Below are 11400 nucleotides of genomic sequence, written 5' to 3'. Positions count from 1 at the left end.
TTAACATTTTCTAAATTATTACCGCTGAAGATAAGCTAGCATAGCGAGCCTACTCTCCACTTTATTTTAATTAAAGCTTTTTACTGACCTGTGAAATGTGATCCCCTTGGATCTTATCTTGCCTTCATAGAATTGAATATTAATATCAAAACTTTGCGTCCCATTTTCAGATCCTTTGCTTGATTGTGTCATTTCTCCGACCCCAGATATTCCTGCAAAGCACCAGCGCATGAGACGCATTGCAAGTCACATGATGTCCAGTCCACCAGATCGCTGAGCGGACTGGACATTTACGTTTTACAAAGGAGTTTTAAAAAGCATTAATTGGTTATTATTGCTTTGAATACAGAGCAGCTGCTGCTGAGTTACTGTCAGCAAATAGATGAAGGCACATAAAGAGTAGAGGGGACTGTCCCCATCAGGCCAGATTGGGTGAGGACATGTCCACTCCTGTCCTTCACATGTGATAAACTACTAAAATATTGTCAGCATGTTGATAAGCAGTCATGTGTGACTGCCAGACTCCAGGACAGAGTCCTGCTTGGGGTCTGGGACAGTAAACATGTTCCTGCTTAATTCTGTTTGTCCATCAGATAACAAACAGGACTATTTAAAAGGTGTTGTTCTTTTCTTTCCAGGCTTTAGTTAGCATATAAAAGAAAGCTGTCTGTACATGGCGGTTTTTAAAAGCTGGTCCTGGCAGGAGTCCGATGTTCCAGACTTGGTGGTCCAACCTATCCCCAGGTTCGGTTTTGGTACCAAAGCTCTGAGAGCTGGGAATGTAACTCCAAAGACAGCACAGCTTCATTTAGACGGGCTGTTTACTAAACGCCTTGACAAAATAGAAATAAAAGACAAACCTGTAGGTATAGATACATTTACAGACAGACAGACAGACAGGCGACACACACTTTAACAGAAGTTGCATCATGGCCGCCTGCCACTTCGGAGGTCTTTAAGAAACAATCTTTGTCTTGTCCACTCTAAATTAAAATATAAAGTAATTAAATCACCATAACTGATAAATTCACAAAGTATTACAAACATAATTACAAAAGACCTTGACAGCTACAGGAGACACAGGCTGCATGTAGCTTGTTCCAGGCTTCTGTTCATTCTGTTCACTCAGCCTATCACACTATAACACATTTCAGCAGCAAGCTATTTCACAGTGCTTTACATCATTAAACTCTAGAACAGAGTCATGCAACATTGAATAAACAATCAAAAACATGAACCCAGGTTGGGATTCAAATCTCACTTGTTTGTGATCCATAAGCAGCTCTGAACTGGTGGGTTTTAGTCGAGGTTTAAAGGATCTCAGTGTTTCAGCTGTTTTACAGTTTTATGGAAGTTTGTTCCAGATTTGTGGTGCATAGAAGCTGAATGCTGCTTCTTCATGTTTGGTTCTGGTGGCTGCTGTGGAGTACTGCAGGTTTTAGTGGTTTAACAGGGAGTGAGGCCCTCTAGTGGCCGCTGTGGAGTACTGCAGGTTTTAGTGGTTTAACAGGGAGTGAGGCCCTCTAGTGGCCGCTGTGGAGTACTGCAGGTTTTTGTACAGGGTTCTGGTGTTTCCTGTCACTGTGGGCTGCACAGCGCAGTAGTACACAGCAGAGTCTGTCACTGCAGCAGAGGAGATCAGCAGCTGAAGCGTCTTTGTTGTTTTCTCGTGTCTCAATGAAAGCCGTCCTGTTGTGTCTGAATATCCTGAGGTGACCAGCTGTGGAGAAGAACTGGGCGTCTGTCGGTACCACAGGAGCAGGTTTACTGTTCCTGAATAGTTGCAGGACAGAGTCACATTGTTTCCTTCCAAATCCAGTTGATCGTCTTTAAATGGTGTCAGTAAATCCTCAGAGGATCCTGGAAACAACAGATTGATATTTCAATTTGAACAAACTCAAAGCTCCAGATGTTTTCCTGCCCACTGTCTCCTTCTCCACCTGCTGCATCTTTAGATGACTTACCTGGCTGAAGGCAGAAGGTCATCATCATGCAGGAGAAAAGCAGCAGCAGCATTATTTCCCTGGTACTAACAGGAGAACAGAGAGAACGCAGCAGCTCTTCAGCTCCAACACAAAGTCTGTCAGAGTGGAGCTCCTCCCCTCACTGAGCTCTGGCTGCATTCAGCCTGGTGACGGGCCGTCCCATTAAACCCAGTCCAAACTCAGACTGAGTCTGCTAGAACCAGTCGGAATGATTCAGACCGGGAGCCGGAGGGAACGCTGCAGCTCTTCAACAGCCGGATAAACGTTTCTCATTTGTTCTGCCTGGGAGACAAGAACACCTGATGGCAGCTGGTCTGTGGAGTGACAGAGAGCTGGAACACAGAACCACAGCAGAGCACAGAACCTGGTAACGCTGCCCTCTAGTGGACCTGAATGGCTGAGGTGAGCAGAGCGGAGAAAGGCTGCATCAGAACAAAATGTCCAGAGGAAAAATGACCAAACAAATATTAATGCAAATAAAACATCTAAAGTAATTATTAGGGCTGTCAAATTATTTCTTAAAAATCAGGTTAGAGCGTCAGGATTTTTGTGAATTAATCACAATTATTTAACTGTTCTGGGGATCTTCCTGTTCTCTGAGCTCCACAGAGCAGCAGGTTTAATCCAACGTCCCTGTTACTAGTTTTTTATTACTTGTATGTCTTGTTCAGGTTTTATCACATCAGTCTGAATCTTGACAAACCTTTGAAGAGCAGTGAGTGAGGCCCTCTAGTGGCTGCTGTGGAGTACTGCAGGGTTTTGTGGTTTAACAGGGAGTGAGGCCCTCTGGTGGCTGCTGTGAAGTACTGCAGGTTTTTGTACAGGGTTCTGGTGTTTCCTGTCACTGTGGGCCTCACAGCGCAGTAGTACACAGCAGAGTCTGTCACTGCAGCAGAGGAGATCGTCATGGACATTTCTTCTTTGCTTCCTTTAAATGTCATCCTGTCCAGACTTTCTGCTCCACCTGTAGGTGAGTGAGACTTCAGGAACTCTGGATGTTTTCCTGGATTTTGTCGATACCAGAATAAAAAATAAGCTGAATCTTTGGTGTAACTGCAGGTCAGAGTAACAGAGCTGCCCTCTGAACTGAACTCCTCAATCTTCCCTGCAGTGAGTTGTTGACAGTTTACACCTGAAGGAAGAAAAAAGTGATATAAGTGAAGAACAACAAGGATCAGATTATTCTCTGAAAGACTCCAACCAACCTGATCCAGTGATCAGAACCAGCAGAGAGAATCCAGATGTGAGCAGAGACAGCATGTTGAGCAGAGTTAATGTTGGAGAGCTGAGCTGAAGGAGGAAGTTTGAGTCTCTTTAGAGTTCAGGGGCAGATCAGCTCCTCCTCTTCATCCTCTTCCTCACAGCTTCTGCTGCTTTCTGATGGAAATAGTTATTTCAGAACATTAAACAAGACCTTAAAATGCACTTTATTCTGGTGAAGGTAACAGTTTCTAGATAAACAGCCCAGAATTGTCTTATGACCTTGTGCTGCTGTGTGTCGGGTCTGTTGGTTTAATGAAGATTTTCCTCTTCTGGCTGATTTTAGCTTGATGACTTTATGACTAATTTAATTTCTAGTTTTAATTTCCAAATCTAAATTTTACCTTTATGGTCTGCATGATACATGTGGTTCCTGTTGTCCAAAGGATTTCACCTCAGCATTGAAGGAAGTGGATGCAGAGGAGAGAATCATCCTCTGACCTGCAGAGGTCACCGAGGTCAGCTGAGCTAACCAGAAAAATGTTCTGACCCAAAGGTCGCGCTAGACCTTTTTGTTATCCGTCATCTTGACCGACATTAAAAAAAATCCTACATGTACCATTTTTATCCGTGAAATTACAATCATATTAACATCGCGGCTATTTAGCCGCATTTTATCCGGTTAAGCTAATTTTCACCGTGAATCCAGATCCCATCACAAATTAAGCAGATAATGCTTCTACATTTTTCTCCGTAGTGACACAAACCTCTGACTGAGGCTCCAATAAGTTATAGTAAATTAAATTAAGCGACTTCACTTACATTAACATCCCTTCACCTGCTGCGGTCTGAACGCACAGCTTCACTAATTCCTCCTGGTCGCATCTGCAGAAAAATCTGCGTTAATTCATCAGTCAGTTGGATCTGATCCAAACTGATCAGTTGAACTCCGAGTGTTTTACCCTGCGCGGTCCGGTGTGAGCTTTTACCAGGATTTTATTTTATTTTTTGCGTGGATTCTCTTCTCTGAAACGGACAGATGTCACGTTTGCCGTGATCCTCCAGAACGCCGCTCTCCACCCAGAAGGCTCCATTTGTTAAAACCACAGGGTGAGTTAAGTGTAATTCTTCGCAGCGGGGGAGCCGCGTCCACATCGTTTGCTCAGCGGACTGCGCATGTTACAATCTAATTAACTTCTGCACCGTCATTTATTTCCTCAAGATAAACTACCAACTCCTCTGGTTAGACTATAAATGGATTAAAACAACGTTGCATCTCTTTAGTTTTCTCTGGTCTTTAATGAAGACTGGAATTTAATGTGCCATTTACCAAATGCGCTTCTGAACCAGATTCTCCAGAGCTTCCGGTCCATAACTCTTCAACAGGCTGCAGCTTCCGGTCAGAAAGACGCATTTAGGTCAGAGTCCATATTCAGAAAGGAATTTTTAATAATTGATTTCAGTTGCCTCTCAGATTAAATCTTTGCGTAAAGTCTATGATGTCAGCCCATGTGAACCAGTCAAGGGTGTTGATTAAAACCCGTCTGATGGGTATTTTTCTCGAACCTTCATTAAAAGAACCACAGACAACGTATATGAATTTTATGACCAAGCTTTTGCAAAAGGAGAAGACTCAGCAAACTGCTCCTCCAAGCCGTTCACTGAGCGTCTGAAGACCTTTGGTTACAGCTTGTCTTTTATTATCAAGCTGAAACAGGGAGGATAGGTAAGAAGACAGCAGAGACAAATTATTACTGCACACAGGCAGTTTCTAAGATAGGGAGTATTCCGGTTGATAAGAAGGCACCTGTGGAAACGTAATTTAAGGTCTGAGAAACACACAGTTAACTGTTTCACATGAAGACACAGGCAGATGGGCCTCCAGGTCAGTTTATACACACAGAAGAAAGAGAACACTTTAAATTGAACATTAGACTGAATATGAACTAAAGTAATAACAAAATGATAATACCAAAAAATCTCTAACACTGTCAAATGACCGACAGGCTTTACATTTTCTGGTTAAAAAAATAACCGGTCAAATACGGAAAATATTCTGTTAACGCAGCTCTGGTTCCCACTTATTGGTTAATCAATAAATATTTTGCCATATTGTCTGAACTATGAGCATTCTGTCTCTAGTTGACCATAAAATTGAGTAAACTAGAATTGCAAATAAATTTGCTCAGTGGAAAAGACATTATGAAAAACTTGATTTTTGATTTGTTTTTGCGCTGAGATGTTTTTTCACCTGTCAAAATTAGTGTGATCAACAACCTGATGTTACTACTGGCGGAAAAGACGAACAAGACGACAGGAAGTGGTAAGAAAATGAAGGCGCAGCATCAACACAGTTATTCACTTTTCATTTTAACTGGCCTTCTTATTTTAGTTGTGAAGTTTTTGAGATTAGTGGAGCAAAACGCAGCTCCTCTCCTGTTTCTCCGTCTGACAGAGGAGGCACAGCAGCTGCAGCTCCCTGAGCCGGCCTCACTGCTGCTTACATTTCCAACTTGGTGTTTCTAGATGTTACTTCCTATTTCTTTCTCACAGTGAAACAAAGTGAGGATGCATACAGCAGTAACCACTGATGCTGAATCGGTTCAGAGGTCCAGCCCGACTCACCAGGTTATCCATGTCAACCTCCCAGCATCAGTGTTTCATCCTCACCACATCCACTAACTGATGTCCTTGATAGATATTTTCTCAACCTACATAAAAGAACCACAGACAACATATATTAGGTTCCAACCAAGCTTTTGCAAAAGCGAGAAGACTCAGCGACCTGCTTCTCACTGGGTGTTCTGTCGACCTTCAGCTCGTCTTTTATTAGCAGGGAAGGGAGAGATGAAAAGGAAAAACAAGTTTTGTCTCTGCACACGGGTCATCTAGCTGTTTCTCATGAGAGCTAATTCAGGACAGGGAACATGAGAGAGATAATCATGCTGCAGAGACATTCGGTGAGAGTGGCTCAAAAGTTTTCACACACAGTAAACAGCTAAAACTTCTAAATGAAAATCAGAACATTAATATAAGATACTCCAGTGGACAACGTGGGGTACTGTGTTGATTTGCTCTGCAGGTTTTGTACAGGGTTCTGGTGTTTCCTGTCACTGTGGGCCGCAGAGCGCAGTAGTACACAGCAGAGTCTGACGGACGGAGATCCTGGATCATCAGGTTGAACTCTGAGTTGTTGACCTTCGCATCAAATCTGTCTTTGCTGAACTCTGGAGCTTCGTCTCTAATTCTAGCATATTCTTTCAGCATGTACTTTGGGAAACTGTTTTCTCCTTGTTTGTACCAGAACAAGGCATAATTTGTACCACTGGCCTTAAAGGTACATCCCAGAGTCACTGAGCTTCCTGCAGCAGCAACAACTTCTCCTTCTGTCTGCTTCACTGAGTCTCCTTCACACTCTGGGGAAGAACAGAACATGCAGAGGAAGAGATGGATCAATAGAGATGATTGATTAAAGGAGAACAATCAGCAGCTTTCCAGACTTCTCCTCCATGCAGAGGAAACATGTTGATCTTTGTATCTTACCAGAGAAAAGAGCAGCCAGAATAATCCACAGCCAATGTTCCATCTGTCCAACAAGGTTTAAACCAGCAGGAGAAAGCAGCTGATGTTCAACATTCAGTCTGACTGTTGTTCTCTTCACAGCACCACTTCTTATTGACACAATGCTGGAACACAGAGCACAAGGAGAGCGCCGCCTGCTGGAGCATTTCGCCCCCTGGTGGAGAAGAGAGGTGGAGTTCACCAGAGAGGAGACGAGGCTCCAGCAGCTGGTCAGATGGTCAGGAGGAACTGGTTTTACTGGTTCTACTGGATATTGACTGCAGAAATGATCAGCTGCTGTATTCTCAACTGGTCTCTTCATCCTGGACTGCAGTGAGTTTTTGACAGTTAACTTCTAAAAGAAGTGAAAAATGTTACCAAAAGATCAAATTTGTGCTTTTTATTGCAGGATTTCTAGCAAATGAATCGTTGAAGAGGGTTATCCCTCCTGATTCAATAACTATTGTGAACAGAGGAAACATAACCCAGCGACATCTTCCCCAAACATTCAGTTCCGTCAGATAAGGTTTCTCCATGTTGGTGTCCCACTAAAGCCTGAATATTCCCTATTTTGGTTGTCTTGGCCCTTTTCTCGCAGCCTGTGGGGTTTTTCCCTGACTGGGAACGAGAATCCAACCTGCTGAATGTGACAGGTAGCCAATCAGAAAGCTTGGTGACGTCAGAACAGAGGGGAATCCCAAACAGCTGACAGATCTGAGAGTCCAGTGAATATCGGAGATGATATGTGGAAATGTTTATTATGTTCCTCCCAACCACGCCCCTCCAGGTCTCACTGTCATTGCCCACGTGAGCGTTGAAGTCCCCCAGTAGAACAAGGGAGTCCCCAGAACGGGCACTCTCCAGTACCCCCTCTAAGAACTCCAAGAAGGGTGGATAATCTGAACTGCTGTTTGGCCTGTAAGCACTGACAGCAGTCAGAACCCATCCCCCCACCCGAGAGGCAGAGGGAGGCTACCGTCTCGTTCACCGGGGTAAACCCCAATGTACAGGCGCCGAGATGGGGGGCAACAAGTGTGCCCACTCCTGCCCGGCGCCTATCACCGTGGGCATCTCCAGAGTGGCGTCCAGCCCCTCTCAAAGAGACTGGTTCCAGAACCAGAGCCATGCGTCGAGGTGAGGCCGACTATTTCTAGCCGGAACCTGTCAGCCTCGCACACTAGCTCCGGTTCCTTCCCCACCAGAGAGGTGACGTTCCACATCCCAAGAGCTTCTGCAGCCGAGGATCAGACCGCCAGGGTCCCCTCCCTCGGCTGCCGCCCATACTTCAATGCACCCAACCCCTTTTGCCCCTCCGACAGGTGGTGAGCCCATTGGAAGGGGGATCCACGTCTCCTCTTCGGGCTGAGCCCGGCCAGGCTCCGTTGGTAAAAGCCCAGCCATCAGGCGCTCGCCACCGTGCCCCACCTCCAGGCCTGGCTCCAGAGTGGGACCCCGGTGACCTGCGTCCTGGCGAGGGAACGCCGGATTCAAAGATATTTTCCATCATCCAGGTCTTTGGGCTGCGCTTTGTCTGGTTCCTCACCTAGGACTTGTCTGCCTTGGGTGACCCTACCAGGGGCATAAAGCCCCATAGCTCCTAGGATCATTGGGACACTCAAACCCCTCCACCACGATAAGGTGGCAGTCCAAGGAGGAGAACTCTGCAGATATGGTATTTATTGTAGTTGTAAAATCTACAAATGTGACTTCCAGTGCAATGAATGCTGGGACATGTAGCCCAATCAGTCCATTTGAGTAAACTGGAGGTCCTACATCCCTTTTAGGTCCAAAGAGTTGGACAGTCTTTGGAGACATGACTGTCCATTTGTCACACAAACTGAAAAGTCAGTGATCCAAAATGATTTTGCACCTTTTTCCCAGAGTAGTTCTTCATCTAGATCTGCATTTTAAAGATTCTAAAGCTGCTAATTTACAGGATTAAGATTAAACAAACTTCAATTGGATTATATGCCGTTTTATTTCAGATCCAAAACATTTGAAACTACAACTCTGATCAGAACATTAGTCTCATAAAATCTTACAAGTTTTCTTTTTATAGATCAGAATGATTATTAAAAAGTATTTGAAAAATGAAAATGAATAGTTTAGTGTCTAAAGTCACTTTAGTCTCCAGATTAAACATTCTGAATGCAGTCTTCAGATATAACAGCAGCATCTCATCATCAAAGTCACAGCAGAGAATACAAAGAGAAGATTCAAACTCAAACAGGCACTTTCAGCTACTTGCATAAAAAAAATCCAAGAAATGATGAACTGGTAGTTTTAGAAAGCTGATGTGAGAAGAGAAAACTGCGGAAACACAGAATCAGAAAGAGCTGCAGAAATTGATCTGAACTGTTGAAAACCTGCTCAGGATGTTTCCCAACTCACTCTCGAGATTCATCAGATCAATGATTCTGATTAACAGGACAGAAGATCAGGGCAGATGAGTTTTTACCTCCGTTATTAAGAGATGGACTTAAGAATGGGTAGAGTTTCTCCTTGAAGCCACAGCCAGTAAAGGAGTAGATCACATCTACAGCATCTACATCATAGAAGGAGACCAGACCCTCCTCATAATCCACAAACACCCCAACCTTCTCTGGACCAGGATGGAGATGGAGACGGACTGAAGGTCCAGCACCAGCTTTGTACTCGTATCCATTTCTCAACCAAAATGTCCAGAAACCGTTCTGAGGACTGAGGTTGATTGTTCCCTTCCTGTCTACAGACTCTCTGGCCACTCCTAAAGCCCAATCAGTCTTTCCTTTAACCTGAACCTCAAAGTAAAATCTGCCTGAGGAGAAACTTTGCTGTCCTAAAACAGAAACACAGTGAGAAAATCTCTCTGGATTGTCTGGAAGATTCTTCCTCACATCTCCATGTTTCACCTGTTTTCTATCATCAGACAGGATGAGGTTAGGATGAGCCGAATCAGGATCCAGAGTCACATCCACTGTAAACTGCTGGATCCTCTTCAGCTCAGCCTCTAGCAACTTGTTAATCTTATGCCTGAATTCTTCCTCAATCAGAGCCACAGCTCTGACCACAGTCCCCTCATAGTATGGTAGATGAACTCTGACCTCTGTCCAGGTCTTGGTGGGTGGAGCATCTTTCAGGGAGGAGAAGCTTTGGAGGAGGTGGAGGGGATCTTCATCCTGTGAGAGCTGCTTCACCTCAGAGCTCCTCTTCTTCAGCTCAGAGATCTCCTGCTCCAGATCTCTGATGAAGTCTTCAGCCTGTTTCTCTGTAGCTTCCAGTTTGTCTTGGATCTCCTTGAGGAGCTCCTTCAGGCCTCTCTCAGCAGACTCCATCAGAGCCGAGAAGACCTGAACACCTTCTGCTTTCTCTCTGTCTGCAGCATCTCTACTGACCTTCACCGACTCTCTGATCTCCTGGATCTTCAGTCGTCTCTCCTGGATCATCTCCTGAACCTCAGCCTCCGTCTTCCTCAGCTCTGCCTTCTTTCTGTCAGATTCTTCTCTCAGAGGAACAAACTCGTGGTTCTTGTGGTCTGAAACGGGACAGACCAAGCAGACGCATGTCTGGTCGGTCCTACAGAACAGCTCCAGAGGTTTATCGTGCTGCAGACACATCCTTTCCTCCAGGTTCTCCACCGGCTCCATCAGCTGATGTTTCTTCAGACGTGGAGCGGTCAGGTGAGGCTCCAGGTGAGTCTGGCAGTAGGAGGTCAGACACACCAGGCAGGACTTCAGGGCCTTCAGTTTGGGTCCAGTGCAGACGTCACAGGGAACTTCTCCTGGTTTGGCAGCTTGTTGCTCTGAGCTGCTGCTGGCTTCCTGCTGAGCTTTAAGTCTGAACTGGTCAACCATCTCTTTGATGAAGGTGTTGACTCTCAGCTCAGGTTTAGGGATGAAATGCTCATTACACAGAGGACACTTGTAGGGACCATCTCCGTCCCAGTGCTGAGTGATGCAGGTCTTGCAGAAGTTGTGTCCACATGGTGTGCTGACTGGATCAGTGAACACGTCCAGACAGATGGAGCACAGAAACTGATCCTCAGACCGCAGGCTGCTGCCAGAAGACATGTCTGAACTCTGAGGACAGGAGACACAGATCAATGATTAGCAGATTATCTGATCTGAAGGTCTGAGATGTTCTGATCAGGTTCCATGAAGGGAGTTCAGCGGGAGTAACAGCCTAAGTAGTGAGGTCCAGACTTCCCTCTCCCCAGCCACTTGGGCCAGCTCTTCCAGGGGAATCCTAAGGCATTCCCCGATCAGCAGAGAAACATAGTCCCTCTGCTGTGTCCTGGGTCTACCCCTGGGCTGCTGTGATAGGTATTTTTCTCGAACCTTCAATAAAAAAAACCACAGACAACGTATATTAATTTTATGACCAAGCTTTTGCAAAATGAGAAGACTCAGCAAACTGCTCCTCCCTCAGAGTTTTAGCAAAAAGACATCTTACAAGGGAACTCAAACCTCTAAAATAGCCATTTTAAAATTCACCTACGTTTCTGCCGTTTTCGGGTTGTCTAGTTGGATCTCGTCAATCCACCGCTGGCAGACAAAGTCAGACCTACGTCGCTGGCCCAGCGAAGAATTTTGCTTCCTGGGTCTTTCTTTCCAGGTCCTGTTGACTCTGGCCATGCATGGATTCAGCGCGTCGTCCTCTGCCTGACAGCGGTCGG

The 11400-nt window shown here is 45.2% G+C and overlaps 1 protein-coding gene across 1 annotated transcript; it reads right to left on the bottom strand.

The window, feature by feature from the left end:
- Window positions 1–8275: 8275 nt before the first annotated feature.
- On the bottom strand, window positions 8276–11153 carry LOC145547574 (E3 ubiquitin-protein ligase TRIM21-like). Its single transcript, XM_081598087.1, has one exon. It carries the CDS (start codon window positions 10793–10795, stop codon window positions 9155–9157), a length of 1641 nt encoding a protein of 546 aa, XP_081454213.1. The 5' UTR covers window positions 10796–11153; the 3' UTR covers window positions 8276–9154.
- Between the last annotated feature and the right edge of the window lie 247 nt (window positions 11154–11400).

This window comes from Poecilia reticulata, chromosome 17 (genome assembly GCF_904066995.2).
Source record: "Poecilia reticulata chromosome 17, P_reticulata-male-v2, whole genome shotgun sequence".
Lineage (NCBI taxonomy): Eukaryota > Metazoa > Chordata > Actinopteri > Cyprinodontiformes > Poeciliidae > Poecilia > Poecilia reticulata.
The sequence above is the reverse complement of the archived record's forward strand: the minus strand, read 5'-3'. Positions and strand labels throughout refer to the sequence as shown.

Coding starts and splice junctions, on each gene's coding strand:
- LOC145547574 (XM_081598087.1), bottom strand. CDS start 10,795: ATGTCTTCTGGCAGCAGCCTGCGGTCTGAGGATCAGTTTCTGTGCTCC.